The sequence below is a fragment of the Quercus lobata genome, chromosome 7, assembly GCF_001633185.2.
Source record: "Quercus lobata isolate SW786 chromosome 7, ValleyOak3.0 Primary Assembly, whole genome shotgun sequence".
Lineage (NCBI taxonomy): Eukaryota > Viridiplantae > Streptophyta > Magnoliopsida > Fagales > Fagaceae > Quercus > Quercus lobata.
In genome coordinates this window covers 8,885,815-8,907,235 of record NC_044910.1, presented here as the reverse complement: position 1 = coordinate 8,907,235, position 21,421 = coordinate 8,885,815, and the positions used below count along the sequence as shown (strand labels likewise).

Here is a 21,421-nt window from a genome sequence, read left to right as displayed (position 1 = left end):
AGCCATTTCTCCTTTTGCTTTCATCCCATAACTTTCCTTTTTATATTTCCATTTTTTTTTTATCTCTTCCTATTAACTCTTTTGGTATATGTAGTAGTGGTGCTATAAATAAAGCCCACCCTCCATCAACTTAAAAATATTCATTCTCAAAGAATTATTTTTTTTGGGTTTGTTTTATTCTTTTATTATTTGGATCTATATTTTTTGGGTTCCTTATATATATTTTTTTCATTGCTTGCCCTGTAATTCAAATCAACTTGGAAATTTTGGAAGATTTGGGATGAAATCTGGTCGGATCTTGCTTTGTGGGACGTGGGTTTTGGTTGGTCTTATTTCAATACAAAGCTCCTCTTCTTTTCTCCTCCTTCTCATCCCATAGGTCTCACAAATCATACCACCAAGAAAAAAAAAAGGAAGTAACAAAGAGAGAGAGTATAAATTCCACTTTCTATTTTGCTTGTTCTGTGGCTTCAAAGCTTGATCTTTTATCTTCAATTGGTGCAATGGGGATGGCTGCAGAGTCACAATTCCATGTTTTGGCTGTAGATGACAGCCTCATAGATAGAAAGCTGATTGAGAAGCTCCTCAAGATCTCATCTTTTCAAGGTACTTTCTTGGTGGCCAAACATAGAAAAGAGATTCTCAACATTTCTGTGCAAACATTGTATTCATGGGTGGTCGTTGTTTCTTTTGCTTATGTTATTCTGTCTTGCTTTTTAATATTAGTATACTCTGTTTTTTTCAATGGCAGTTACCACAGTTGATTCTGGTACTAAGGCCTTAGAATTTCTGGGTTTGCATGAACATGACCAAAGCAAACCAAGTACACTTACTATTTCCCCAAACAATCATCAGGTATATTTCATTTAAGTCCACTCTTTCAGTATTTGAGATTCCCTACCTTTCTTGTTAATTTTCATCACTTTTTTTCTCTCTCCTGGGTTTCTGAATTTCTTTGGTGTTTTGTGGTTTTGCAGGAAGTGGAAGTGAATCTTATAATTACAGACTACTGTATGCCTGGCATGACAGGCTATGATTTGCTCAAGAAAATCAAGGTATTCTTTGGTTTCTAATGCTTTGTCTTCTTTCTCTACTATCATAATATTCCCTCCCACTTTCTCCCATATTTCCTATTGAGGATCATTTTTTCTTTCCTCAAACGCTAGTCCATGTCAACACTTTTCCCATATTGAAATTCTGCATTCCAACTTGAAAATTGAAATGCTTTGAAATTTCCCATCTGGGTCCTTTTCTTGTCTCACCACTTTCTCAAAGAAAATCTTTCAGAATATTTTCCCACCTACTTTTAACACAAACAAAATCAGGTTCAAGATATTCCATAGATTTTGTTTTCTTTGACTTTTCATGAGTCTTTCTCAGGCCATCTGTTTTAGAAACATCCGTGAAAATTCATAGGATTTTTTTTTCTGATATTTGCAGGAGTCTTCCTCCCTTAGAAACATACCGGTGGTGATTATGTCATCTGAGAATGTGCCTTCAAGGATCAGCAGGTAATTGAGGATAGAACAAAAGAACAATTTTTGGAAATTTCTTTTCTTGGAAAGTTGTAACTTTCTTGCAATTTGGATTCCTAAGGTGAAACTTATTAATGGGCACTATTGGTTTCAGGTGCTTGGAGGAAGGAGCAGAAGAATTTTTCTTGAAGCCAGTGCGACTGGCAGATGTGAATAGGCTTAGACCCCATATGATGAAAACAAAGTTGAAGGATCCAATACAAGAAAAGCTCGAAAAACATGAAGACAAAGATGATGAAACAGAAAAGCCAGAGTTTCAATCACAAGAACAACAAGAGCAACAACAACAACAACAACAACAACCACAACAACAGCAACAACAACTTTCAAGTAGTAACAAGAGGAAGACCTTGGAAGAAGGGCTTTCACCAGATAGAACAAGACCCAGATACAATGGCATCGCCACTGTGGTTTGACAAATTAATCATGGAAAATATTTTCCACTTTTAATTTGAACAATGTAATTTCTATAGTTTTTTCTCACTTTTTTTTTATTTTTTTTTTATTTTTACTTTTTAATTTTTGACGTTGGTTAATACAGAGGCCCAATAGGAGTGTAGAGCGAGTTGTTTCATGTACACATTTTACATGGAAATATTTTAATCCAATTTTTGTCTTGCTAATTCTAACCAAAATACAATAAAATTAAATAATAAATAAATAAAATGTATTGAAACGTGAGATTCATGGATCTTGTAGATCGATAGATTTGATGTTTTTTTTTTTTCATTTGGGATGGGGTTTACAAGTTACAACACAAACAAAGTCATTTCAATCTGAATACAACGTAGATGCACATTTTGCTCCTTGACCTTGAAGTTCAAGTTGTCTCAACGGATAAGGAAATAGAAAGACAGGCTTCAATTGATATGGAGTTCGAAAGCACATTATCCTCCGTAAAAGTCTCTCTGCTTCTCAATTAGTGGGACTCTCTCAACCACCATAGGCTCATTTTCTTTTTCTCTTTAGGGGGAGATAAAGGTTCAAGGCTTGGTTTGAGGATAAAAAGGCACGTTTTGCTGCTTGAAGTCCCTCTCTCTGATCTTATGAATTTTGTCCATATCCAGTTGGCTTATTCAACTGCCGATTCTGTTTTCTTTTTTACTTTTGTTTTATTTTATTTTTTAAGATAATTAATTTCAGCCATAACATTGTGGCATATATCGCGTATATATTGTAAAAGTTCTTGTTCAGCAAAAAAAAATATTGTAAAAGTTCTTAATTTGAAATCTACCGATTCCCTTAAAAGTTTAAATTATTAAAAAATAATTTTTTTAAAGAGTTTCAACTTATATCATCTGCTCTTGGTAATAAAATAAAACACTAATTAGTTTTTAATGTAGGCAGGGATTGAACACAGATCTTTTATACAATCATTAGAAACTTTATCAATTGAGTTAACTGAAACCCACAATTATTAAAAAATAGTTGATTTAATTATTTAACCACATAATTCTAACACCCCCTTCACGTGTGGGTTTAAACTCATTTTTAATAAATGAGGCCCAACACATGAGATTTTAAATGGGAGATAGAGTGAGACTTTCTGCTCTCTCTGATACCATATTAAATTACCAATTTTCCTCAAAATTTAAGCTATTAGGAAATTGTGGATTTATACCATGTTAAATTATCAATTCTCCCCAAAACTTCTTTTTTTTTTTGAGGAACAATTCTCCCCAAAACTTAAGCTATTAAAAAATCATAAATTTAATCATTCAAACATATAATTTTAACAGATATCACTTTATAAAGGCTAGCTCAATATGTGATCTAAGAGCATCTGCACCATTTGATGCAAAAAATCTGTCTATTTTGCAAAAAAAAAAAAAAAAAAAAACCTTGCCTTTCCTATTTTTCACATCTATTTATACAAAACTCCCATATCAATTTCTTTATTATACACATTTATTCAAAAAAATATTCATTTTTTCCCACAATCATCTCTCTTACAGACCCAATGCAACCCACACAGCCACCATCCCATTCAACCAAGCTACCATCAATGAAATTCACATACCCATTCAACCGAGCCACCATCAACCAGCCTCCAATAACCCAAATCCAAAGATCCATCATCAACCTACCCAATCACCATCATCAAGTCACACAACAAAAATCCAAAGATCCAATCACCATCATCAACCTACCCAAATCCAAAGATCGAAAAACCCATTTATCAAAATCCCAAAACCCACTAGAAACAAAGGAAAACCATCAGCGGTAAAGGTCAGAGAGAGTGAGGGACAGTGATGACCCAACATGCAGCAAGCAACGGTGATGACCTAACACGTAGATTAGAGCGAACAACGAAGCTGATGGTGAAGCTTGAGTTAGAGAGAGAGAGAGAGAGAGAGAGAGTGAGGGACAGAGAGAGTGTTCAGAAAGAGTGAGGGAGTGAATAAAATGAGAGAGAGAGAGAAATAATAAAATATTAAACGCAAATGCTACAATAACCATGCATATATGCATGATTACTATAGTAATTGTGCATTTATGTACAATTTTACACCCACTAATGTGCGTGTTTTTTTGGTTAAAATGTGTAAAATGAAGGGTTTTTTGCATTTTGCAAGATTTTGCATCTACTGATGTGGATGCTCTAAGGCAACAATCTAAAGTAGGAAGTGAAAAATATTAGTTTCCTCCAATAGTTTAACGTTGGTACTCGCTAAACACTTCTTTGGAAATCCACTGATTTAATATTTTTTAGCGATGGTCACTCCACAAGTATAAATGCTTGTGGGGTATTGGGGGCAAAGGTTGGGATTTAAGTATCTAGGAGGGAGCTTCACACATATATACATTTAGATTAGGCTAGAATAGAAATTCTATCTTGTATAAAAAAAAAAAAAATATATATATATATATATATTGTAGCAGCTCTCTGCCTCACTGATACAACGTCACAAACAAACAACTTTGAACATATATACACCTTGCAAGGCCGAACTATGATTTTGTCTTTGAGATCAAAATATGAACAAAATTTTTCGTATGAAAAAAAAAATGACATCTTCCCAATATTAATAAAATGAAAATATAAAGAAAAGAAAAGATACTAAATGATGGTCTTTATTAATATATTTTAACTAAATTTAGTGTGATATATCAAAGTGGAACTCATTCATTTTTAAACTGTGAAAATTATTTATGATTAATTATGTATTAAATTTCACTGCAATTACACTTTTAATGTAGAAATACAACAATTCATTAGAAAACCATCTTTCATTTTGTTGCAAAACCTAGTTTTGACAATATTCCTAGATTGAAATTCTTAATTTGTAATTGCAATGGCAGCAAAAAGAATAAGTAGTGTTACTAATTTCTAGGTAAGGAAAAATACCCAAACACAAAGATAGAAAACTAATAGTTATTCAGCAAATATGTTTTTTTTTTTTTTTTTTTTTTTTTTTTTTAAATAGGATTGTATTTGTTTGTGCTACTCCCAATTTCTCTGTGAAACGATTTAATGTTGAAATATTTTATATGAGGCTGTATATAAAGAGTTTTACACTAAATCCTTACTGAATTTAATTGAATTTAGTCAATCATTGGTGCAAATGTTAAACAAACAAACGATTCATTCATATTTCTCAATCAAAAGATTTAGCACTAATCTAATCTTCAAAGTGTCTCTGATCAATTTTTTTTTACCAAAATGACTTCATAGGTTTTTGTATTCCTCGTTGCAACTTTACCTCCTTCTTCTTCTTCCTTTTTTATTTTTTTTATTGTTTAATTATTTTTATTTTTATAATATTAATTTTTTTTTTTAACAATAGGAATTAAAACGTAAGTTATAGGCCAAGACGGGGGGTTAATTGCTAAGCCATTGGGCTTGTAGTCAATTTTTTGAAGGCCCAAAAAATTACAAAGCAGGCCCGAATCACGAACCTCTAACTCAGATGCTAGGGCCCAAACAAAAGCAACAAAAAGAATTTGCATGTGTGTTTTAAGAAATTGCTCATTTCTATTGGTATTTAAATTAGTGGGCTTAGTGTTGGACTTGGTCTTTTTCATCTTACAAACCCACAACCAGCCCGGTCACTTGTGTCACGCGTGTAAGATGCTGTAGAACTCAGGTTGTGGATGCCCAACCCAAGTCCACCGTGCCATCAATGTAGAAGCTTCAACTTTGGCCTTTATTAGACTAAACTGCGTACTTAGAAAACCATTAACAGGACTTGATGAAACATCTGGTTGCATCTTGGAAGTACAATACACTTACAGTGGAAGAGTAAGTCCATGAAGAAGAGGACAGAGTCCATCTTCACATTACTCATTCCCCAATGTAACGATGTTTATGATTCAAACATCACATTCCTCGTTATCTACCTACAATTAGGGAAAAATAAATAAAATATAAACTTTTCGGCTGAATATGGAAAGCTCCAACCACTTTTTACATATTTGGCAGAATTGAGCTTCCTCGTATTACTATGGGAAACATGTTGGTGCAAACACCATAATAATGAAAATAACACAAAGAGAATAACTTGGCTAATCTATATCAATATCATATACTATATAATAAAAGTTGGCTTAGATGCTGTGGTTGCACCAAGAAACTTTACCATATTGCAGAATTTTTTTTAGATTTTTAGATTAAAAAAAAAGTCTAATCCATTTTAAATTGCAGCAACGTATACTATACTAAAAAAGAGAGGCCTAATGCATTTTGAATTTCAGCAACTCAAACATAGTGTAAAAAAAAAGGTATACTGCATTATTCTAGCAATGTAGTGTATTATAAAAATGTACTATAATAATAAAATAAAATAAAAAAACAAAAAAAAAAACAGTAAGTACTTATTAAACAACCACTTATTTGTTTTTATATGTTTTTTTTATATTGGATGTATTTAATTCTTACATCACCTACAAATTTATCTCCTGCATTGTTAACCTTTTTTTTCGAGTTTATGAATTATCAATAATTTTTACTCTCCTCCAAGTTTATCAACAACTTTAGATTAGATCATAAAGAATTATTTGATGGAGGCTTATCAATCTGAAATGCTAAAATCATATTTATCTCCAAGAACAGTTCAATGGAGGCTAATCAATCTGAAATGTTAAAATCATAAATATCTCCAAATATATCTAGAGCTCTACTATTGCTAGAATTGTTCTGAAACTAGAAAACCTAGTTATCTATTTCTATTTAGAAAATGAAGAGAGGCTTTTGCACTAGAAGTAGAAATCTATTTCGCCTAAGAGCAAGGAGCACGTTGCTTTTTCAAGCAGTCAAACCAATGAATCAACGGACACATGATACAGAACATCTTTCATGGCTTGCCATTGTTTTAATCTTAGAAAACAATCAGGTGGCACATGAACTTGCTTAGCTTCAGTCATCGATTATATGTATTTTGTTGCAATTTTTCATAGCCTTTTGTACTCTGCCTAATCTTTTGATGTTTGTGCATATATTGTTAATTTTATTTTCCCTTGGTCACTTCTTTTATACTCTTTATATGGATCCCATGCAAGCATGCATAAAATTAAAGTTTAATTTTGTGGTTAGAAAGCTTTAGATTTATTTTCTTTATGTGGTGCTCGTTACGAGAAAAAAAATTTTAATTCCAGCCATTAAATCAGTTCAAAAACTTTACCCTAATGCTTTGACAATGTTTTAGATAGAGTCGATAGAGATAGATAGATAGACTAATAGACACAAATTTTAATTGTTATTATCAACTTTTTTATATATGCATTGCGAGGTCCTAGGAAACATATCACAGATGGGGCATCTCAGTAAAGATGCAAAAATGGTTGTAACAAGTTTGATAGATTGGAGTTTTCAGCACACATTCTTGCATGGTATTCACAACACTTGGATTGTTTTAGAGCTTAATTAAAAGATATAGTAGATTGTATTGCTCATATTGTTAACTAGGAAGCTACTGCATTTGTTTTAATAGTCTACTATTCTCTTTGTAGTTTAAGTTTTATTCTCTATTGCTTGGCATATTGTATCTCTTCGTAGTTAAAGCTTTATCCTTGCTTTGATAAAACTTATTTTGGTGAACTAGATAGCAAATATCATACTAAGCAGTTTTTTTTTTTTTTTTTTTTTGCTACTTGTTTTGTTTTGTTAATAATTACATAGATAAGTTGAGATCAAATAATAGAGATTATTGTTCACAAGTTCTCAATTCTCATCATGTCTCAATGCTATTTTTTCAATTGTGGATGAAAACTTATTGCCAATGTCTTAACTCTTAATTTTTCTCAACCCAAAAAAAAAAGGCTTGAATTTTATATATATATATATATATAAATGAGATAAGTTCAAGTTACACTTGGTGTAACTCTAAAAAGTTACACATTTTTTAAACTATTAGATTTAAGTAAATCAAACAGTCAAAAAAAGACCCTCATTCATGCTAATATTTTGATTAAGATCTCATTAATTATCCCTCATTTATTATATTTTATATCTATCTCTAAACCCAAAAAAAGTGTTATATTTGACTCTTTCTCTCTACGTTTCTCTCACTGTCTATCATAGCAAACCTTGAAGCTTATTCATCTATAGATTCTTCAATACCTTGTGAAATTTCAGATAGAGATATAGAGCTCTTGTCACTCACAGGACCACTGACATAGCTTGTAGTCACTCCAAAATCAGCACCAAAACTTCCAAAACCCAACTTGGTTCTTTCAAACCCTCCATGGATGCTAAAGTTGGTTGTTGCTGCCTGTATTCCTTGAATTGTTAAGTCAGTTCGTATGTAGTCCAGGGCAGATGATTTTTATTCTTATCTGGGGCATGTGTACTTTTAAATAAGAGTTTGTTGATTTGGTTATCCAATCAATTTATTAAAAAAAAAAAAAAAGAGTTTGCTAATTTGTAAGCTAAGTTCTGGTTGTAATAATTATCTAATGTTTTATGAACATTGTACACGTGTTTTGCTACTTGAAAACTATAGATTTTGTCATTTTTTGTCTCTATTGCCTGGTTGATTCTCTTTTGAATGAAAAATTGCCATTGTAGGCATGTGTTTTTGTCAATCTTCTTGTTGGAGGAGTTACATCTTCCACAACGTCAGTTTGCTATTCTTCCAAACCATATCCATGTCCCTGAATCTGAAAGAACCAAGTTGAGTTTTCGAAGTTTTGGAGTGACTACAAGCTATGTCAATGGTCCTATGAGTGACAAGAGCTCTACATCTCTATTTGAAATTTCATAGGGTATTGAAGAATCTGTGAATGAATAGGCTTCAAGGTTTGTTATGATAGACAGTAAGAGAAACGTAGAGAGAGAGTCAGAAGTAACACTTTTTTGGGGTTTAAAGATAGGTATAAAATATAATAAATGAGGGATAATTAATGAGATCCTAATCAAAATCTTAGCATTAATGAGGGTATTTTTTGACTGTTGGATCTACTTAAATCTAGTAGTTTAAAAAAGGTATAACTTGAACCCATCTCTCTCTCTCTCTCTCTCTCTCTCTCTCTCTCTCTCTCTCTCTCTCTATATATATATATATATATACACACACACACACACACACACATATATATGCCTTTTATAATACATTAGTCTCACAAAATTTGCATTCATTATATAATGTAAAAGTAAAATATTCATTTATTTTTATTATCTATTTTATTATTTAATTATAATTAAATTAATATAAAAAATAGTTTACATATAAATTTTGATTAAACCATGCATCACACAGGCATAATACTAGTATATATAAAAGCAGAGACTTCATGTTAGAGAGTATGAGGTTATGCCATGTGACGCATTCCTTGAAATTCTCTTTATTTAGCTTTCTACTTTAACAAAGTTTGCATTGATATTAAAATATTAGTTCATGGAATTAGCCAATAGAGTAAATGCATATATTAATTATTTATTGTTGTGCATTAATTATTTATATTATATGAACTTATATGATTATTTTTATAAACTCTATATAGAAAATAATTTTTAGTTGGAATAATAATAATAAATTTAGAATATGACATTCTTACTCATGTTTAGTTATTTTGCCAACAATTGTCACAGAAGCCATAAAAAAAATTAAATATTTGTGAATTCACTAAAGTTAATCTTAATCTTTTAAATTTCCTTATTCCTTTGTGTGTGTGCGCGTGTGTGTATGTGTATGTGGAAATAACATTGTAGTATGTATTCTATGTAATTAGAAAGATTACTAATATAATAAATATGTTTATTTTGCAATATTAATTATTTTAAGCATAATGAAATTTCAATATCATTTTTATAAGATTTATATGAGAAACAATTGGTTTTTTTTATGTGAGAAACAGTTGATTTGAAATATGGCGTTTTTGCTCAAATTTAGTTGTTTTTAAAACAATTGAAACCATGTCCAACAAAAAGGAGATATTTTTTTTAGTAACACACAATCAAGAATGCAAAAAAATAAATAAATAATAATAATTGAAGGATATATGCAATGTTTTAGTAGGCATGAAACATGCCTATCTATATTAGCTACTATATCATGTAATTTTCAATTTGTAAACACACAAACATATATATTGTATGATCAAATCACTATACTACTCTTAGTGTATTTATATTCTGTCTATATATAAAATAGATTACAATTTTTTACAATAAAATTTATTGAAATATCTTTTTTTATACATCGATAGTTGGGGGTGGGAATCTAAATCCTGAATGTTTCTATTGGAATTTGAGGTGCCAATCAGTTAAGTTATAAGATTTTTGGTACAATTTATCGAAATATTGGAGAAAACTAATAATAAGTTGCACCACACATCGTGGGGAACTTAACTAGTAACAATAATAATAGTACTTCACTTTGGGTATGCTTGTGTGGGGAAGTAAAGAGAGTTTGATTCAAAAGAAACTTCCTACAAGTTCAGGTTTCTTGTTCTTATATATAAATAGGACAAAGTAAAGAGAGTTTGGTTCGAAATAGACAAATAAATCGAGTTTGGTCAAAATCTCGTCTTCATGACTCATTGTCAATCAAAGAAGTGCAGTCATTTAAAGCTGAGGTCTACAATTTGAGTACCAATTCATGGAGAAGGCTCGAACAACTAGAGTCATTAAGACGAAAATTCTTCAACATTTACTTCTCTTTTAAGGATTGGAGAAACCCGCTATTCATTAATGGAGGTTTGCATTGGATCATGTATGCTCATGACGATAATGGCTAGTACCCATTCATTATTTCTTTTGATGTCCATGGTGAGAAATTCCATTCAATAGTGTTGCCGAAAAATGGCATAGATTTTTCATGGGTGTCTTGCAGACTATAAGGGATTGTTGGCTTGGATTACTTTAAGTGTTTCTAGAGGATGAATTGTCACATGTCTATGGGTAATGAAGGAGTATGGTGTGGTCAAGTCATGGGCTAAACAAACTGTACTTCCCCAAACATTTGTTAGATTCCTTAGCTGCTCTAGCACTGGTGAGTTTCTAGTTGAAGGTCATGATTATGGTCTTGCTTTGCTAGACCTTGAGACTCAATATGTGAACCGTCTTGGCATTCAAGGGGTTACATGGATTGCTCATACAACTAATTCCTTAGTAAAGAATGAACGTGTTGCATTCTGCGTAAAAAGAAAATATGTGACCTAGTTTTAAGTACTTGTAGGCTCTTTCTATGTTTGAAAAGTATTCAAATGTTTTAATAAACCATAATTTTACCAAAAGTATTGTACTTCAACTGACACGTCCTAATGTTTTTAATGGAGATATCCGTCAAAATAAACCATTATTACACTATTTCTTCTGTCAGAGCTTTTATTGTGGCTATTGATACATTCGTAATATTTTGTTTGAGTTCCTTATGTGTGCAAGATCTTCCAATTCATGCCAATGTCACGGTGGTTAAATATAGATTTGCTTTTTTCTTTTTCTTTTTCTTTTTTTAATAATAAATATTATACTAGTACCTGTTGTATTGGCCAATATATATCGCACTGGCAACCAAACCAATAATGATATTACCTAAAACATACTATTTTGTGTTGGATGTGTCAATGAGTTTTTAGGTGTTTTAGTTAGTACAAGAAATTTTTTTTTTTTTTTTTTTAAATTATAAAACATGTTACTTTATCTAATATATTGAGTTAATATACTTAGACTAATATTTGGGCATATAAAATATCTAAATTATATATATATATATATAGCAGTAATCTCGAAATGGTACATCGATAATAATCAATGCCAAAATATTTCGTTCTCCTAATCAAACCAAAATGACTTCTAGTATTGTATTGACAAGGTACTTTGGGTATAGGTCATTATCTCACACCCTCTATTATACAAAATTATTATTTAAACCCTTGTAGGATTTAAACTAGCGCAGTTGACCATTCAGTTAGACTTTCACACTTTATTGGGCAGATAATTACCTTAGGGGCATCATATGAGTCAAAATATATGTGTATAATAATTGATTCTCAAATAACACCCTTGTCCATTTTTTTTCCAAGTTTAAATTCAATAAGGATGTAATGTAAAATGTCTCTTTTTTATTCTCCTATAACATAAGAACAAAATTTGGCTCCAAACATGACTTCAATTCTCAATAGGAAGATGACATTTGTCCTTGTCATATGCTATTCAAATTATAATATTAATAAAGTGGATCATATGCATTGCACGTGATAAGAACAATTGTCATCTTCCTATTGGTGGTTGGAGCCAAACTTTATCCTATTAATAATATCTTCCTACTTTCTAGGAGATTTATTTATTTGTTATGGAGATAAGATTAGGAGATTTGTTTATTTGTTATTCCGAGTTATTATCTTCTATTGTTTTTTCCTTATTGTACGTGTAATTTGAATTTATTACAGTAGGTAATCGAGGTTTGTATTCAAATTGAGAAATACATGAATAAGAGATAACATAAATAAAAATAAATAAAGCTCTCTCTCTCTCTCTCTCTCTCTCTCTCTCTCTCTCTCTCATGTTCAAGAGTTTTTTTTTTTTTTTTTTTTTTTTTGAGAAACAACACTGTAATTTTATTCAAACATAAACCGAATCGGCTTGAATTACAGAACAAAGATGCGGAGGAACATCCTCCATCCGCACCGAATACTCCCTAACATGTCTTGCATGTCTAGCAATGTCATGGACTGCACCATTCTTTTGTCTCAATACATGACTGAATTCAATATACATAAAATCCTTAGCAAGCTCCTTTGCTTCATCAACCAAGTGTCCATATTCTGTTAAAGACGAGTCCTCACCTGCTAGAGCATCTATAGTAATCTTGGAATCTCCTTCTAGCATGATAGTGGGCAAACCAAGATCATTTGCAAAACGGAGAGCTTTAGTTGCAGCTATGACCTCCACTGTTATCATCGAAAAAGGCAGTGGGAACGTTTCAGCCGTAGATGCAACCACTTGCCCATTCATGTCTATGAATCCACATTCATCAACTACATCCCTAAACAGTTGCATCTGAGCATGACCCCGATTACTGCCACCTTTCTTCTCTGCTCCTCTCGAAATCTCGTTAAAATCATCATAGAAGCCTGTAAACCTCCAAACACCTTCACTGCCTTTCCCAATAATACAATCAATATGATTTTTTGAGGATGTTTCTACTTTTAGATTCATTGTTTCCTTCCAATATAACACCAGTCCGCCTCCTCGATGAATCCGAGGTACAAAGAACATATGATCAAAATGTAATCTTCGTTTTATTTTTTCTAGTCTTGCTTCATCCGTCCATGTTTCAACAATGAATACGATGGAGGGATCTTTAGCCCGGGTTAAATCACTAAGCTCCTTCTCTGTCACTAAGTTCCCAAGCCCGTGACAGTTCCACTCTATAAGACTCATGGCTTCTAGCGGGGCTGCACAACAGCCTACACCATTAAATCTGATGAAACTTCGTCATCCAACACTTGCATTCGTTTACAAGGAAAGTCTGAGGTGGACGCCATGCACGTGCTCACTTTTCTCTTTTTTTCCAAGTCAAGAGTGTTTGCGACTCCAGTAAGGTTAGCTTGGCGCATAATTCTCTTCCATGACCTAATGTTTGTTGGTTGCACATTAATCTCAGCTGTTGCTATGTTTAGCTCATCACATGAATTGGTGATCATGCGATTAGTTTGATGGGAGGCGGCTAGGATTGAAACCAATGATATTTTGTCATTCTCCAAACCTAACGAATTGGTGGTAATTGCATTCAAGGTGGGGTCTTTGATGTTGTTCCCCACATTCAATTCTCCATTCAGACTCCTATCCGTTGCCTTTGCTGAGCTGGAGTAGTTAAATTCCTTATCAAATTCAGTAACTTGAGAAAGGCAACCAGAGTTAATGCTCTTTCTGTTAGCCTTGATAGCTTCCTGATTTTTCGACAAAGAATGATTGTCCCTCATAATCTCCACTGACTGAATCAATTTCAACCCCCAAAATTTGTTGTGCATTTAATTCCGTAACTACCTCCAAGGTTTTGAAACCCAGACCGGACCGTACAGTCCTACTGGGAAAACCGTGAACCTCTCAGTTTTGCGGTTTTTTTAGTTTCAAGAACCGCTCTATGGAAAAAAAGAATGGACCTGTGTGAACTGTGGTTGGACCGTACGGTTTTTAGAACCGTGACCGGTTTTTGAGGTTCGGATGGTTTCTTTTTGTTTCAGCTTTTCCGGTGGGTGGACCAATGTTTTGAATATAGTTCCGTTCTGACCGGGCCAAAATGTGAATACTGAAAATTTTTCATACCTTGAGAGTGAAATCTTGGGGAAGAAGGGAGATGGGAGAAAAAAAAATAAAAGAAAAAATTGATAAAAAGGAAACTATGAACCTGGATCTACAATAGGAAACGTAGGCTTGAGAACTGAGAAGGACAAATCGAAGGTGATAACAACTAGTGGGAGTTACGGTGTTGCAGAAGGAAGAAGGAAACAAACAAAAGGAAGAAGTAAAAATAAAGAGTGAATGAATGTGTGGTGGGAGTTTGCAGAGAGAGAAGAAAATGTAAATAAAATAAAGATTGTTTGGCTTTGATGAGAAGTTGATGTGACAATTGGCAGGTACGGGGGAGGGAATACAGGATGAAATAAAAAGAGGGAAAAATTTTGTTTTGGATTTGGGCTTAAGCTTAACTTTTAGTTGGGTTTGGGTTTAAGCATAGCTTTTGGTCTATTTAAATCAACTCAAAATTAAAATATAACCTATCAAAGATAATTATTTTATTATTATAATACTAGGATTTAATGTTTCTTAAAGTTATGATATAGAAAATACATTTGAAAGATAGATCTCTTTGTTTCTATAAAGGAATAATAGATCTCTATATTTAATTGCACTATTTTAGTTAATTTTTTTAATATTTGTACTAATTTAATATAATTATTTATATTTTAAATAATTATTAAATTAATTATGACGTCATCACAGTTCGACCCCAGTTCAACCTTGGTTTGACCTCAAAAACCTTGAATCTCTCCCTTTTACGGTTCAATGAACGGTCCTGGTTTCAAAACCTTGACTACCTCTTCTGTCCGCCTGTCATTCCACCCTTCCTCTTCCATGATTGGTTTAGCTTCCACTGGAGACATGGTGACTGAATTTTGGTGAGCCACATTTTGATCACCGCTTTCACCCCTACTCTGTGTCTTTTCCCTTCCTCCTTTCCTCTCATAGTACCCTGGGAAATAAATGACATCCTTTCCCGCCAAAGTGTAAGGTGGCGCTCTCAATGAAGGTCTGAACTGCTGCTTGTCCAAGGTTAGTGTACCATTGCTTTGGACCCATAGATCGCAATCCCTATCATCGTGAGTCAGACAACCACACCAATAACATAAGCTAGGTTTGACTAAAATAATACTCAGTTGCTCATATACAATACAATTCATTATAGATTAAGTCTTAAATTTTTTTTTTTAAAGTTCTTGGGTTAGGTTGAGGTTGGCAAAGATTTCAACCCAAGTAACCTAACCTAACACATGCTATTAATAGCTTATTAAAAATATATGTATTTTAAGTCTATTAGTTTGATTTATTTGGATTTTAAGAGCTAGTATCCGTTCAGGAACAACTTATCTAGTTAATAGGAAATGAATGTAAGACCCACAAATAGTAAGATAAAAAAATAAAAGCAATAAGTTGGCTTGTAATCAAGATCCAAACAGACACTTAATTTAATTTAAGACTTTGCTTTTATTATGGTATTTTAATATTAGCCCCAATTATGTAAATTATAATTAGCTATTAGTAATGACTTTAAATATTTAAATGAAAACCCAATTTTTTTATAAACAAAAAAATTAGACTTGATAAAATGGTCCCAACCAGTTCGATGACCCAATCCCTATGGGTTGGCTTGGGTTGATTGTTAAAATAAATTGAGTTGGGTTTTAGCTGAAATTTCTCAACCCAAATAAGTCGGGTTTAGTTGAAAAATACTCTAAATTCAACCCAACCCAGCTTATGCACACATGTAATTGTACCTAGACCGATCGACTATTTCTCAAGCCTGGATTAGCTAGAGTTAGTTTTTTTTAGTGACAAACTCATTTAGGCCCTTTATTTGGCAAACACGCATTATATATAAAAGACATCATTTGGTTCATATGATACGTGAAGATTAAATGGGATTTTAGTTTTTTTTGTTGATAAAAGGATTACATGGGATTGAGTAGTTGCAATGGACTGGCACAACAGCAAGCATATAGGAGGAGAAGTCTGCCACAAAATTGCCATTGTCTTTGTCGGCTTCAAAAAACAAAAAAGAACGTACTTAATTACTTGTCATTTGTAACATTAGGATGTTTATCCAACGGAGTCTTTACTTGTTTGGTCCTTTATTTTAGTTTGAGTCCATGATTTTAGGATCTGATTTTTTTTTCCCCTGAAAAGCATCTGATTGTTGTCAGCTGATAAGTAATAGTTGATTTTAGCTTTTGTACGTTGCTAGCATATAAAGCTGGTCAGGTTGTTAAGAATTATGAAATATTATCATCCCAGATAAACTTAAGGGGGAATGATAATTTAATTATACTTACAAAACATAACATCATTTGTGTTTTATTGGTCAATCATTAATGAATCCAAGTGTTTGAAATCAATTAAAAAAACAAAATGTACGACACTTAAGGCAATGTATATAAGTCCCAGATTACCTCAGATTGTTAAGCTGCCAGAGTCTCAGGCTCCGAGATGAGTAAAAAAGAGTCAATGTCGTCCAAGTATCTCCCACACGAGCTCGTCCTCGAAATCCTCACATGGCTACTAGTCAAGTCTCTTGTTCGATTCAGGTGTGTCTCCAAGCTTAATTTGGAACTCTTCCATCACCAGTTGAGGTTTCATCAACGCCCACCTCAATAAAGCGAACCTCTTATGCAAGAATAATAACAAATCCCATTTTCTACTACTTACAGAACCAGATAATACTTTGCCAAATTTGTGCATGATTACATGCAATAATAGTAGTGAGGTTTCTAGATTAGAATTTCCAAATTCTATTCCACTATCTAGATTTGAATTTCCAAATTCTTTTCCTCCCATAATAGTGGGCGTTTAATGGCATTGTATGTCTTAGATTTACATTAGAACCAACAATATATTTGTGTAATCTTAGTATTCAACTGTTTAAGGTGCTAACAACTACTTGCTTGTCAAGTTAGTTAAAGCAAACTGAAATTTATGAAATGGCTGTTGGATTCTCTTATTTTTCTGAGAACAATGACTACAAGATTGTAAGAATTGTATATCTTAGGAGTCATATGGAGCCATGGATTGAGGCTGAAATTTACACATTAAGTACAGATTCTCCATGGAGAAGGCTACCAACAGAGTCACTAAGATCAAGGAAAATACACTATGTTGTAATCTCTCGTAGGGATACCTGCCAATTGGTTAATGGAGCGTTACATTGGATGTCACTTGTTTCGGTTTATGCTATTAGATCCAATGGGATCAGGGCATATATCAGAACCTGCCTATCCAGTTTGTGTTTTGATCTCAATGAAGAGAGATTCCGTGAGATTGTTTTGCCTGACATTGACTTTCTTGAGGTGGGGCATAAAGAGTTTCTTGTAGAATACAAGGGATCACTGGCTGTGGTTACTATGAGTGATGCTAAGATATGCCTATGGGTAATGAAGGTCTATGGTGTGGTCGAGTCGTGCACTAAACAAATCGTACTTCCAAAAATTTTTGACTGGTTCTTTAGCTGCTCCAACACTGGTGTTTTTATAGTGGAACAAGATCACAGGCTCATTTTGTTAGACCCCGAGACTCGACCCCGGGACTTGACGTGAGAATAATCTTGGTATTCAAGGGGTTACATGGATTGTTCATGTAACTAATTCCATGGAGAGCTTAGTTTTAATTGGCAAGTGAACTTGTCATTGTTGTCCTTTAATATGTTGCCTTTTCCTTAATCCATGCCATACATCATTTATTTGTTCAGCAATTTCATCAATTATTTAGTTGTGATTCAATTCAAGATTTTATGGAGACATGTTCTTCAAGTGATCACTCTTGTAAGTTAGTGATGTTTATTTTTCTTTTTTTGATGATTTGATAGTAAAAACAAGAGGATGAGACATTTGAATCATGAACATCTTTCTTGAAAATACTATGAAGTGTCAACTACAAGACTCTTGACAGAATAATGTTAATTTTTTTTTTTTTAAATTTTAGTAAACAAGGATTATGCATTAGCTAAACAGCAGTAAGTTTGTTAGAGGCATGTCCCTCCTTATCCAAGGATAAGAATTCTTCCATCACACTCTAAATTTTATTTAAGCCAACAAACTAAACTTGGTCCCTTAATTATATCCCTGGCCTTTAAAAAAAAAACCTAGGAAGCCCAATAACAATCTCAAAAAAAAAAAACAAACAAAGAAGCCCATTTGACACAACTCTTTTCGCTCAGTCGGTCAGTCCTCACTCCTTCGCTCAAATAAAAATAATAATATATTGGCACAACATAATCAAATTATTCAAAATAAATAAATGCAAACCTAAGAGTTTTAGAAAGAGAACATAATCAAATTGACTATCGCTTTGCTCGTTGCTCTCAGTATCTCATCTACCGGTAACTATCATAGCTCTCTCTCTCTCTCTCTCTCTCTCTCTCTAGAACTGTTTTAAGTGTCTGGTTTTGTGGATTGTGATAGATTGGTGTAAATTCATAATTTATGATAGTGCATAGTCTTATAAGTGTTTGTCCTCTTTATGATAGTGTTTATTGTTAAGAATTATTATTTGCTGTAAGAGCTGAGTGGCTGTGCCATGGGGCGTAGGCAGTAAAAAGCTAAAGGGTAAAGACAAATATAAGTGCATAGACTTTAGTTTACACTTTAATAAATTATAAATAACACCATGAGGAAGTGGGCCAACTGGCAACGAGGACTGGGGTGTAGGACAATGAATAGTGAAAGACAAAATTTTTTTTTGATTGAATTGTTGAGTTTAATTCTTAATAAACTAATGCTATGGACACCGCAAAAGTTCTTCTTAATACAATTACAAAGGCTACTAAGTTGAGTTGAATCGTTAAATAAAATAATTATATTTTTTTTATTGAATTATTGAGTTGAATTCTTAATAGAGAATATTTTTTAAAAAATCTTCTTAATACAAGTACAAGAATGAATAATTTGAGTTAAATTATACTTTCTCAAAAAAAAAAAAGTTGAGTTAAATTATTAAATATAAAAATTTTAATTAAATGGGAGATCAATAGATAAATGATTGCTTAGTTATGGACATTTAAAAAGATGTAGCTTACAACATTGATAATGAAATTAACATGCAATGATTTCAAAATATGAAAACTAGTAAAAGCTTTCACCAAAAAAGAAAACTAATAAAAGAAAATTGTAAAATTTTATATATTTACCTTTTTTTTTTTTAATATATGAGGTTTTCTACTTATTAGGTTTTGTATAATTTTCGATACCACTTGTTTGTTGTCTGTCAATGAGTGATTTCTCTAAAGGTACGTTTGGTATACTGTAACGGTAATTACATAGGAATATGAATAGATATTACAAAGAATACAAAATACTGTAATGTAATGCTTATTACTATTCATTTGTTTGGTGACAATACAATAATAAAACCCTGAAGATAATGGAATTAAAGTATTTTAAATCAAACTTAAAATATATTTTAGGAAATATCTTACTCATATAATTATATTTCTTAAAAAATAATATTTTTAAATTTGAAAGAGAGATTAATTATTTTTTATGAATTTTTTATTTTCATAATTGTTATGTGCATATGGAAAGTTTGTTTATTTAGAAATATATTAATTGTAGAAATTAATACACCTACTAATGAATATCTATTACTTCTCTTTTAGAGATGAATAGTTATTCATCATTTTAAAGAATAACTATTCATAAGGATTGACTATTCCTTGTAATAAAAGCATAACCAAACTACTAAATAGCTATATCATAGGAATAACTATTATATTACAGTACCTATTACAGTTTATCAAACATACCCTAAATTTCTTATTGACTACCCTGGAAAAAATTCTTAGAGCCATCATTGATTTGATCCAAGGCTGGCCAAGCCAAATAAATGAATTAGATGGTAATTAATGACGGTCCAAATCCAAAATCCAAATCTATTGAACTCCCATGAGAAATGTTATGTCCATAATATTTTCACAATAACTTCACAACACATTCTAGTTGGCATTACCTGATATGAAATGTCACTTATGATTTGTTGTAAAATTATTGTGGACGTCAGTACTCGGGGCCTATTTGGTAAGTGATTTCAAACAATAATTTTCAGTGTTTAAACATTAAAAACTGTGGGGCCCAAAAAAAAAAATAACATGTTTGGTATGACTTTTTTTTAGGAGTGTTTGAGTCACGATTCTCAATTTAGGGTGTTTAAACACTATATTTAGAAAACCCATTCATACCAGTTTTTAATTTTCAAGTAACATTGTTCAATGGCATTTTTGTAAATATTTAGAAAAGTGTGGAACGCACTTGCTAAGACCTAACATATCTACAACTCTCTCTCTCTCTCTCACGCTAATGCAACACGCCTCATTTTTTTCTTTTTCTTTTTTCTTTTTTCTTTTTTCTTTTTTTTGTTCTTTCTTTTTCTCCCTTCTCTTTCACGCTTCCTTCTCTCTTCACTTTTAGATTTCTTCATCTTTCTCTTCACTTCCGTTACTTTTCTAAAGAGGAAGAAGAAGAAGAACCAAAGAAGACCAACTATAAATAGCGTGGGAAATTCTCTCTACTCTAATAAATATTAATAAAATAATTGTGCATGTTAGAAAGTTGCCACTTTAAAAAAAAATATGCATACACATACCAAACACACAATTATGTTTTTTCACATTTTAAAATATATTGTTTGAAACATGATACCAAATACATTTTTTGCATTATGAATACTTTAAACATGTATTTTTACAACACTTTTTAAACTACAGTTTTCATATCATTTTGAACAGCAATACTTGAAAACTATTACCAAATAGGCCCTCAATCTCCCATATTTGGAGGTAATGTGCAAAATAGCAGTACAAAAGAATTGTATATAGTTAGTTAGGCAACGTTTGAAACAATAAAGGAAAGTAGTATCTCAAGTTTTAGAAACTCGAGATTCATATTAGAACTCGAGTCTAAAAGACTTGCTTTGCGAGTGTGAAAATGCCACATAGATCTCGAGTATTTAAAACTCGAGTTTCATGCAAAAAAAATTTAACCTATAGTGGCGTTTTTAAGTCTTACAGTGACGTTTTAAAGCCCTATAGCGGCGTTTTCCTGCAAAAGAAATTTTTTATAAGTACAGGTTTAAGGAGTCCTATAGTGACGTTTTATAAACCTATAGCGGTGTTTTTATTCAATTTATAGAAGTCGAGTCTTTAAAACTCGATCTTCAGCTTGATTTTTTCCCACTTTAA

General features: G+C 32.2%; 1 protein-coding gene across 1 annotated transcript; it reads left to right on the top strand.

The window, feature by feature from the left end:
* Positions 1-68: 68 nt before the first annotated feature.
* LOC115951201 (two-component response regulator ARR9) lies at positions 69-2,158 on the top strand. Its single transcript, XM_031068388.1, has 5 exons — positions 69-606; positions 752-855; positions 978-1,055; positions 1,441-1,511; positions 1,630-2,158. Exons 1-5 carry the CDS (start codon positions 504-506, stop codon positions 1,949-1,951), a joined length of 678 nt encoding a protein of 225 aa, XP_030924248.1. The 5' UTR covers positions 69-503; the 3' UTR covers positions 1,952-2,158.
* Positions 2,159-21,421: the final 19,263 nt, after the last annotated feature.

Coding starts and splice junctions, on each gene's coding strand:
- LOC115951201 (XM_031068388.1), top strand. CDS start 504: ATGGGGATGGCTGCAGAGTCACAATTCCATGTTTTGGCTGTAGATGAC. Junction 856..977: donor TTTCCCCAAACAATCATCAG/GTATATTTCATT, acceptor GTGGTTTTGCAG/GAAGTGGAAGTGAATCTTAT. Junction 1,512..1,629: donor GTGCCTTCAAGGATCAGCAG/GTAATTGAGGAT, acceptor TATTGGTTTCAG/GTGCTTGGAGGAAGGAGCAG.